Source organism: Sesamum indicum, linkage group LG11, assembly GCF_000512975.1.
Source record: "Sesamum indicum cultivar Zhongzhi No. 13 linkage group LG11, S_indicum_v1.0, whole genome shotgun sequence".
NCBI classification, from domain to species: domain Eukaryota; kingdom Viridiplantae; phylum Streptophyta; class Magnoliopsida; order Lamiales; family Pedaliaceae; genus Sesamum; species Sesamum indicum.
In genome coordinates this window covers 14,845,482-14,854,368 of record NC_026155.1, presented here as the reverse complement: position 1 = coordinate 14,854,368, position 8,887 = coordinate 14,845,482, and the positions used below count along the sequence as shown (strand labels likewise).

The following is an 8,887-nucleotide window of genomic DNA, read 5'->3' as shown; positions in this document are numbered from 1 at the left end:
GCAAAGCAAGTTTACTGTTTTTTCACTGTATACTTCTAAGTGATGTGGCATTCAAATGAAAAGTTGAACCTTAATTCACGTTCCAATTTATGTGTACCATAAACTAAAATGCCTTTTGAGTAACGTAACATCCGAATGGAATGGAATCCTAATGGAATGGAAAATTCTCTTTGAACGTGACGGGAACCAATAATGTGAATCTGACACCACACATCTCAAATGAAATGAAATCTACGCCAAGACATTCACTTCAAACGTGACTGGCAGCCAACTATCCCGTGCAGCATGTTTTTTTATGTCAGAGAATATATTCATTCATCAATTTCCAGTACTCCCAAAAGAATCTTGAATCAAAGAAGTCGAGAAAAGGAAGTCAACCATTCAGAGCGGCTGGTAACAGGATTTTTCCAATATGATCAATATTTCTTAACAATACTCAAGTGATAACACAGCTAAAGGAGTTCGAATACTGGGAACTAATAACAATGCACAAAATAGAACAGCAGCATCAGATGATTTGATACACTTTCTGCACTCTGCAGCTTGAGCATATCTACTGAGGGTTTGGCGGGCGGCTGTTAGCTGCAGAGACCCTGGAACCCCATTCAAGAAGTTCTTTGCTTGTATCATCCTTGTGAACAATGACTTCAATGAAACACAGACATTCTTTCTTGGCTCCAGTGGCAGTCTCAATTGCTTCAATAAGCTCTTCTTCGCATCGGACCTAAAAAGGAGAGCGAGAGAGAGAGAGAGTTAGATGGGAGCAATTTGATTTAGTGGCTAATCCAGTTAACAAGCAGAAACTAAACCAAAACTCTATTCACCTTTGTGGTCCAGCAGTTGCCTTCACCATTATGGATTGCGTCAACTAAGGCAGTGTAATTCCAGTTCTTAATCACATTATAAGGCCCATCATGGATCTCCACCTCGATAGTGTAACCGCCATTGTTTATCAGGAAGATGATACTCTTCTGACCACATCGAAGCATTGTTGACACATCCTGAGCCGTCACCTACAGCCATTCACCAAGATTTTTGTGAACATGGGTTATTAGATTGAAATAGGTACTGATGATCAGCAAACAAACAAAAAAGTGAAATAGGTTGAAACTCCAAGGCCAAGAACATTGAAGAACTTGGAAAGAATTTTTTCATTAACAGGCCAACACAAACATGATACTGTAAGTCTGTAACTACTTAGCTATTCATGGGTTTGAGAAATCAGATATCCAACCAAAATTGATTTCCAGAGTGGGGATGATTTAAGGGAACAAATCAATGTATCTGTAGAGGTCTTTAAGAGAGGACAAACTTGCAAAAAACCATGCTATGGCATAATGCAAACTGAAAGTAACACCACAATTTATTAGCTATATGGGATACCTGAAAGCTACCATCACCAATGCAAGCAATCACTCGTTTATTTGGTACAGCCTGCCCATAACCTAAAGTTGCACCTACTGACCAACCAATGGATCCATATTGCATCTGGAATTCATACCTGCAACACAAATTCCCATATAAAAACAGAGCGAAAATTAATACATCCAAGTGAACTGCAGATGCAAAAAATAATATATACAATCTGGCTATTTCTCACCCGCATCCTTGGGGTAATTTCAGTTTCTGGCAGTTAAACCATGAATCTCCTGTCTCAGCAATGACAGCTGTCTCCGCAGACAACATCTTCTGAATATGCTGAAACAAAACATTTACTCTCAATGCCTCCTTGGGCTCACTTTTCAGAGGATGCCCGTCAGGCACATAAATCCTGTGGTAGTTCTCATAAGCAGTTGCATTAGGCTTGAGCCTTTTTCCAAGAGCAATTAAGAAATCCTTCATTAGGACACATCCAAATGCCGGTCCATTACCAATGATCACACGATCAGGCTGCACAATAATTGCCTTCTCTTTCTTGAGAAGCAGAGAGTACCCGACAGAACTGTAGTCGTTAAATATTGGTCCGGCGAACAGATAAGCATCAGCTGATTCCACAATTTCAGCGCAGAAGGCAGTACTCACAGCCCCCCAGTAGGTACCAATGAAATGGGAGTGGTGCTCTGGAACTAGCCCTTTAGCTGACGGCATAACTGCAAGGGCATAGCCACAAGCATCGGCCAATTGAACAAAGGCATTGCATGCTTTTGCAACACGCAGTTTTGGTCCTCCTACCATCACTGGCTTCACGGCCTTGTTCAAGAACTCAGCTGCCGCTTCAACTGCAGCTTCCAGGCCCATTTTGTTACTCAACCTATGAACGGGGAAAAAGAATAAATATGACTATAATTCCTGTAAGCACATAATTCATTAACCTTCATGCCCAACTCTTATATCATATTACTTCTGAGCAGGTTCTGTCATTACGAAAGAAGAACACTAAATAATCATATAGTAATTCGCATTTCCAAGTGTAGCAGAAAAAACAAACTTGAATCATTAACATAAAACTGTGGATAACTTTTACGAACTATAAAATAAAAATCCAAAGACTTTTACCAAGATTTCTTGCATTTACAACATAAAAAGTCCACGAATTAAGAAGATAAATGATGAAACTGAAGCTTACTTCGGGGAGAGAGAAAACGGTACAGGCTCACGACTAAAAGTCGGGTGTGGAATTGCTGGCAAGTTGCAGCTGACGCTTATGTAAACTGGCTTACTCTCCTTTAACGCAGTGGATATCGCCGTATCTATCAACTCATGTGCATCCTCCAAATTATTCACCACCGCCTAAGATCAACAAAATAAGAAAAAAGAATATATAACTTATTGTAATGTCATTCTCCAAGATATTGCCGTGAGACGGTAGTATAAGCAAACGCTTGGTGAAGCTCGCTTGTTATATCCGATGGCGATGAACCGAGTATAAATGTCTAGGAGACTAGAGTATATAAATGCATATGAAAAATCGTACCTGAAAGCAAGTAACAGTCTGGAAGCAACGTAGCTCCTGGCTGAAATCCGGTAATCCGATAGTGTGATGTAGGACCCGGTTAGTACCATAGTCATTCGAGTTCGGTCCTCCAACAATACATATCACCGGAAGATTCTCACTGTAGGCGCCGGCGATCGCATTGAGAACACTCAAACCTCCGACAGTAAAAGTCACGACGCATGCGCCAACTCCTCGAGCCCTGGCATAGCCGTCGGCCGCATAGCCGGCGTTGAGCTCGTTGCAACAGCCGATCAAGTTGAGGCTAGGCTCGGCTATGAGATGATCAAGCAGCGTCAAGTTGAAGTCGCCGGGAACAGAGAAGACGTCACTGACGCCGATCTGAACGAGGCGGCGGGCCAGATGGCGGCCGAGCGTGGCCTCAGCAGAGTTAAACGCCACGACGGATGACTGGATAGTGGAGACGACACCATTGGAGGGGAGGCTACCGACGTCATTACAGGTGGCTGGCTTACAAGAGTCCAACGAACCTATCTTCGTTTCCATTATGAGAGAAGGCAACAACAAATGCAGAAAAGCAGTAGCAATTAAAAGAGTATTAGTTTGAGGATCAGAATGTAAGAGTGGGTTTTAAGTGATGAGATTATAGTACTATAGACTGATTTGTTGGGTGGTGGAGGAAGTGAAGAAGACGAAGCAATTTATAGCTGGAGGGGGGAAGGAACAAACGGGGGGCGGTTACGGGTTTGGATCGGGCGCGACTGGTATTGCTAGTGCTAGTGCTCGTGATTTGAGGAATCATTTCAAAGGCGGTGGACTCTTGTTTTCGGGGTAGGAAGAGACCAGAATCATTTTTTCGCCAATTGGTTTTCTACAGTGAAGGTTTTATCACATGCTGCCAATCCGCATCCACATATGTAACACACAGCAGTAGGTTAGATTTATTAAGAAACTCTGGTAAACAGACTGTAATGTTATTACCTTATTTCCAATCATCTCATTCATTAAATTTCTTGTAATCTGTTTGTATTAAATTAAATGTATTATAAAATACCGTACAACTTAATACTATATCTAATGAGTGGTTTACTAATTATTTGTGAAATGTAAAAGAAGATAATATTTGCTTTTCGACTAGGAGACAAATTGGATGCCAAATTGTTGATTTCATCTAAAAAATTTGCCGAGGGAAGAAGGGACATTCATTTTCAATACGTCGCCCTTCCGATTTTACTGTCCCTATGTTTGTGGTGGGTAGGTAGGTAGGTAGGTTATATGAAATGTTCCCATGTATCAATCTTGGACTTCAACAAAGACTGGTGACGAGGGCAAATTAAATACCAGCTGCCTCTCAATTCAATTGTCCGATTAGTGATTACGATACCACCAGTCAAAATTCAAAGACAAGTGCAAGAAGAGTAATACAGCCTACTTCTTGGCAACTGGCATCTAGATGCAGATACAGATGTACGCTGAGTCAGCGGAGGCCACGTGGACACTGCATGTAACATTGTAGAAGTCCCCTCCGTCGGATGATTGGGCTTGGAACTCGCGCACCTGAGTCCGTGGGCTTTATTCCATGGGCTTGCCACCAGACGTATGGTTTGATCCGGATCCGATCGACTTTTATCTACTTTGCCCTGCCTTTAGGTGTGTCCTTTGCATATTCTTTCCACAGTAAGAAAAAGGTACGCACTAACATCACTGCCCAGTGACAAATAAAATTTTCGCTTGATTGTGACCATTACCAGAATTAGTACATAAAGATATTATAATCTAGATTTGTCATGTGCCACGCAGTATCTTTTGTGTAAAATAAGACTCACTTTACAGAAGGGAGATTGAGCCATTTTCAGAGTCATCAAGACTGCATTAAGAGAAGGGAGATTGAGCCATTTTTAGAGTCAACAAGACTGCCTTAAGGGAGATTGAGCCATTTTGCCATTTTTAAAGTCAACAAGATTGCCTTGAGATTGAGCCATTTTTAGAGTCAACAAGACTGACTTAAGAGAAGGGAGATCGAGCCATTTTAAGAGTCATAATGGTCCAGTTAGCCAACTACTCGCCACCGTCCACAAATTTTCTTCTGTTAAGAGAGATATTGGTCCTCCAAGTAGATTTAACTCTACCTTGTCAAATTTCATGTATAAGTTACAATATCCACACACATTCCTATTGCTGTCTAGAAAGTTGCAACCAAAACTCTATTGAAAAAATTCGACCATTCATTACCACACTTTAAGGTGGTAAGATTCCGAAGTGAGTCGATGAAGCTGGAGGCAACTTTTTCCTCAGCTAAGTAGTCCGCAGTTCCAGGTTAAAAACAGAAGCCTGATATTCACATATCTACATGGTGTCAAAGGCCAAACAGAATAAGGTCCAAACCAAACCACAAAAGAAACGGTTATCATGTCTGGGGGCTTATTGCTGGCAACTTGATTGAGGCATATTCCTCAGATAATTCAGATGTCATTTTAGCGTAGGCTTCTGTCTTGCTTTAGTAAATTGGACGTCTCCATTGAGTACTGAACTTATAAACCTCTCTGCCGCTTCTTCAGTTATTTCACCCTGAGACGTAGCATATGTTCCTCTCTTCGGTTTGTAGGCCACCAAGAGCTTGTCTGACGACCTGAACCCTGATTTATCAAAGGCATTTAAAAAGGATTGCTGTTTTGAAGCATCCAAGAGAGCATAGGAAACGGCATCCCTCGAACCAGAGGTCAAATTCTGTCGTCTGGAAAATGATTTCTGAGACACCTAGACAATCAAGTAAAACAGAACATAAAGAAAGGAACACTTGGATATTCAATCAAATCTCAGCGAGAAAATAGAAATTGTGACACGAGTTTTTTCTTACTGCTAAAGAGTATAAGGAGAAACTACTAATGCAATATCAGGGTTCTAAATTTCAATCACACTTCTCATGGAATTTAAATATTGATATCCTGGTAGACACCAGAGATTAGACAGAATTTTGTTACCAAGTCCACAGCTAACGGTGATTATCAAAATCAGAAGGCAGGATCCCGGTTGAATAACATCTTAGGATACTAGGTTTGTCAAGTTTTGATATAATTTAATTGACCCCTAGCAGACAACACTGAACTCTCACCGGGACATAGCTACAGCATCACTCAACAGAAAACGTCTGAAAGATGGGCGGGATCGTTTCACTGCTTTTGCTCAGTAAGAGATTAGATGGTTGCGGAGTTACACAATATTCAGGAATGAAGATACTTACAGATTGCAGAATCTTTTGTAGCTTGTCCCTTGTAGCCGATGACCTGAAAATACCAATTACGCAGACAGGAACTTTCTCGCCGCAGATGTCATAAAAATTTGATGTTGTAAGCAATGGTATGTCTCTCTCTCCTGATTCAGTAGGATTCTTTTTCACTGAAGACACTTTCCTATTCTTTTTCTCAAAATTGTCGAGCAAGCCACTAAGCTCTTGAATTGCAGTTTTCAGATCTTTCACGGATATCCCAGCTTTGAGAATCTGCTTCTCCCCATTTGATAGCCAACCAATGATAGCTGGAAGTGAATCAATGCCTAATTTTCTGACTGATGCATCTGATATGTCATGAACCTACAATTTCCAGAACAATCATCACAAAACCATTTGAGGTAAGTAAAGCACAGAACAAAATATCTCAGTACAGTTTCTGATTAAAAGAATTAGGCAATTATCCCAATTTCCCGAGAAACAAATCTTTCCATATCAAGTTGCACGAAAATTGAAGTACCTCTGCGTCGTTGAATACAAAACGCTTGCGGTACAAGCCACTAAGTACACGCCAAATAACGGGGGTGCTTTTCTTAGTTGACAGAAGCAACACTCTGGGTAACCTTCCAGCCTCAGAAGTGGCATCCAAATTATTCAAGTTGATGCGCTTCGAAAATCTGGGTAAATGGTCTTGACAGAAACTTTTCAGGGATTTGACATCCAAATCACCATCATACTCAACCAATGAACCTTTTTCACTAGATGCATATGAGTAAACAAAGATTTTAGGTTCTCTGCGAGGATAGACGCCAAGCTCCTTGCAAAAGGATGCATCGGATTCACAATTCATACTTCCAACCTGTATAAGAAAGCACATAAATCTTAGTATACTTGGAATATATGGTATACAGGAAACAAATTACCCAAGTACCTTTAGTGCTCCCTGGAGTGAGGTGCCAACTTCCTCTATAACAGATTCATAATATTGGATCCCTCGGAGATTGGATGTGTAAAAAAATAAAAGCCACGTCATCCCATTATCAACTATTTCTTTCCTGTACAACTGAGAATTTACAGATGGCATGCTCTTAGCGGGCTGCTTCCTCCCATGCTCAGACCTAGCTGAACCACTGAAACCACCAAACTGACTCCCTCCTCCCATACCACCACCAAAGAAATTGGAAAAGATATCATCGAATCCAAAACCATATGAGCTTTGCTTGCCAGAATCAGGACCACCAAAAGAAAATGAGAATGATTTTGAACCTTGTCCACCCATATTTTGCCATTCACCCGGCCTGAAATTAAATCCACTTTGTCCTGATCCACCACTAGTGAAGTAGGTATATCCATCGTGACCTCCAGGGCCGCCTGCATCAAATCCAGGACTACCTTTTTCATCTCCATAGAGATCATAGTTCTTCCTCTTCTGCTCATCAGATAAGATGTCATATGCTGAACACGGTTAAACAAATATTAGACTTCACCACTTTGAGAATAATTTGATAGACCAAGAACCCAAACCCAAAAGAAAAGAAGCATCCGATTCGGCACAATAGGAGATCAGATATTTATAAGCCATCCAATTTCAGGGGATAAAGGAACTGTAAAACAAGTTTTTTCATTTTGAACTATTCTATGTCCAGTTCACAATCTGGAGCTAAACTCCTAACTAAAGGACAGTAAGATATGTGTGCTTTACCATTATTGATCTCCGAAAATTTTTCCTGGGCACCCTTATTCTTGTTTTTGTCTGGATGATATTGGAGTGACAGCCTGCAGAAAACACACATGAAAAATTGGTACAAGGCAGAGTAAAATGCAACACCGATTCAGCGGTATAGATTAACTGGATCTTAACATTGAAGCAGACACATACTTGTGAAAGGCTTTCTGGATTTCCCGTTGACTCGCATTTCGATCAACCCCAAGTACCTATAAAATAACCTTATTTGTAAGTAGCTAAATTATAACCATTGGTCAAGAATAATAGAAGATAATATAAATAAAAAAAAATAGTCAAGAAAAATTAAATTAGCCTGTTGTGAATTCAAATTTGCATCGACTTAGCAGCTATTCAAGGAATAGTGATGGCAAAAATCTTCCTCTTTGTTCTTTCTACCGTCTTAGATATTAAGAGATTCCCCATAGTTTCGAACTATTGAGTAGACCTTGTGGTAAACCATGAACATCATCTTGCCATGTACACCGAAAAACTTTTGCAACGAACCTGAACCTATGTGTTCTGCAACCTTGTGTTTTTGTATTACGGTAAAATCTTCCTCTAGAAACAACTGTCTTCACCGCAAACAGTAATGATCAAGCTGAAAACTACTGTAAAAGAAGAGATGATGATGTTCCCGCAACATGAAGCTATACGTTCTGCAACCTAATGATTCCGTATTGCTATAAAACCTTCCCCTTGTAATATTTATCTTTCCCATGCTCTCAACTCTCCACATAATGATGTAATTCTCCATTCTAATCAGAGAAGCGAAGCACATTCTCGTTCTTACACTACAATATTGTTGTTAGACAGAAAAATACTCAAAAAAAAAAAAAAGAAGAAGAAGTAGCACACGTTCAATGCAAGACTTCCGCCTCTCCAATTATGAACCAGAACTAAGAACTGATCCTAATTCATAAATCATTCTTCTCCGAATCCAAATCAATCCTTCTGAAAATACAACAATAAATAGTTCCAAGCAAATAATGTAAAAACAAGTCCAGAGAAACGGGGGGGGGGGGGGGGGGGGGGACAGGTATCA

At 40.4% G+C, this 8,887-nt stretch overlaps 2 protein-coding genes across 2 annotated transcripts in view; both read right to left on the bottom strand.

The window, feature by feature from the left end:
* On the bottom strand, nucleotides 360–3,714 carry LOC105174592 (pyruvate decarboxylase 1). Its single transcript, XM_011096740.2, has 6 exons — nucleotides 2,915–3,714; nucleotides 2,567–2,730; nucleotides 1,601–2,251; nucleotides 1,384–1,501; nucleotides 825–1,013; nucleotides 360–724 (listed from the first exon to the last, which is right to left on the bottom strand). The coding sequence occupies exons 1-6, from the start codon at nucleotides 3,437–3,439 to the stop codon at nucleotides 554–556; spliced, it is 1,818 nt and encodes a 605-aa protein (XP_011095042.1). The 5' UTR covers nucleotides 3,440–3,714; the 3' UTR covers nucleotides 360–553.
* Nucleotides 4,965–8,887, bottom strand: part of LOC105174591 (dnaJ protein ERDJ3A) — a 4,500-nt gene continuing 577 nt past the window's right edge. Inside the window, exons 2-7 of the mRNA XM_011096739.2 lie at nucleotides 7,999–8,054; nucleotides 7,822–7,895; nucleotides 7,051–7,574; nucleotides 6,640–6,978; nucleotides 6,135–6,482; nucleotides 4,965–5,650 (exon numbers count right to left, since the gene is read on the bottom strand). Of these exons, the coding sequence (XP_011095041.1) occupies nucleotides 5,363–5,650; nucleotides 6,135–6,482; nucleotides 6,640–6,978; nucleotides 7,051–7,574; nucleotides 7,822–7,895; nucleotides 7,999–8,054 (1,629 nt within the window). The 3' untranslated portion in view covers nucleotides 4,965–5,362. The remainder of the gene's footprint in view (nucleotides 5,651–6,134; nucleotides 6,483–6,639; nucleotides 6,979–7,050; nucleotides 7,575–7,821; nucleotides 7,896–7,998; nucleotides 8,055–8,887) is intronic.

Excerpts from the sequence above, each read along its gene's own strand:
- LOC105174592 (XM_011096740.2), bottom strand. The coding sequence starts at position 3,439 with ATGGAAACGAAGATAGGTTCGTTGGACTCTTGTAAGCCAGCCACCTGT. Across the intron at positions 1,014-1,383 it reads TTGGTGATGGTAGCTTTCAG|GTGACGGCTCAGGATGTGTC; the intron begins GTATCCCATATA and ends GAATGGCTGTAG. Across the intron at positions 725-824 it reads GCAACTGCTGGACCACAAAG|GTCCGATGCGAAGAAGAGCT; the intron begins GTGAATAGAGTT and ends TCTCCTTTTTAG.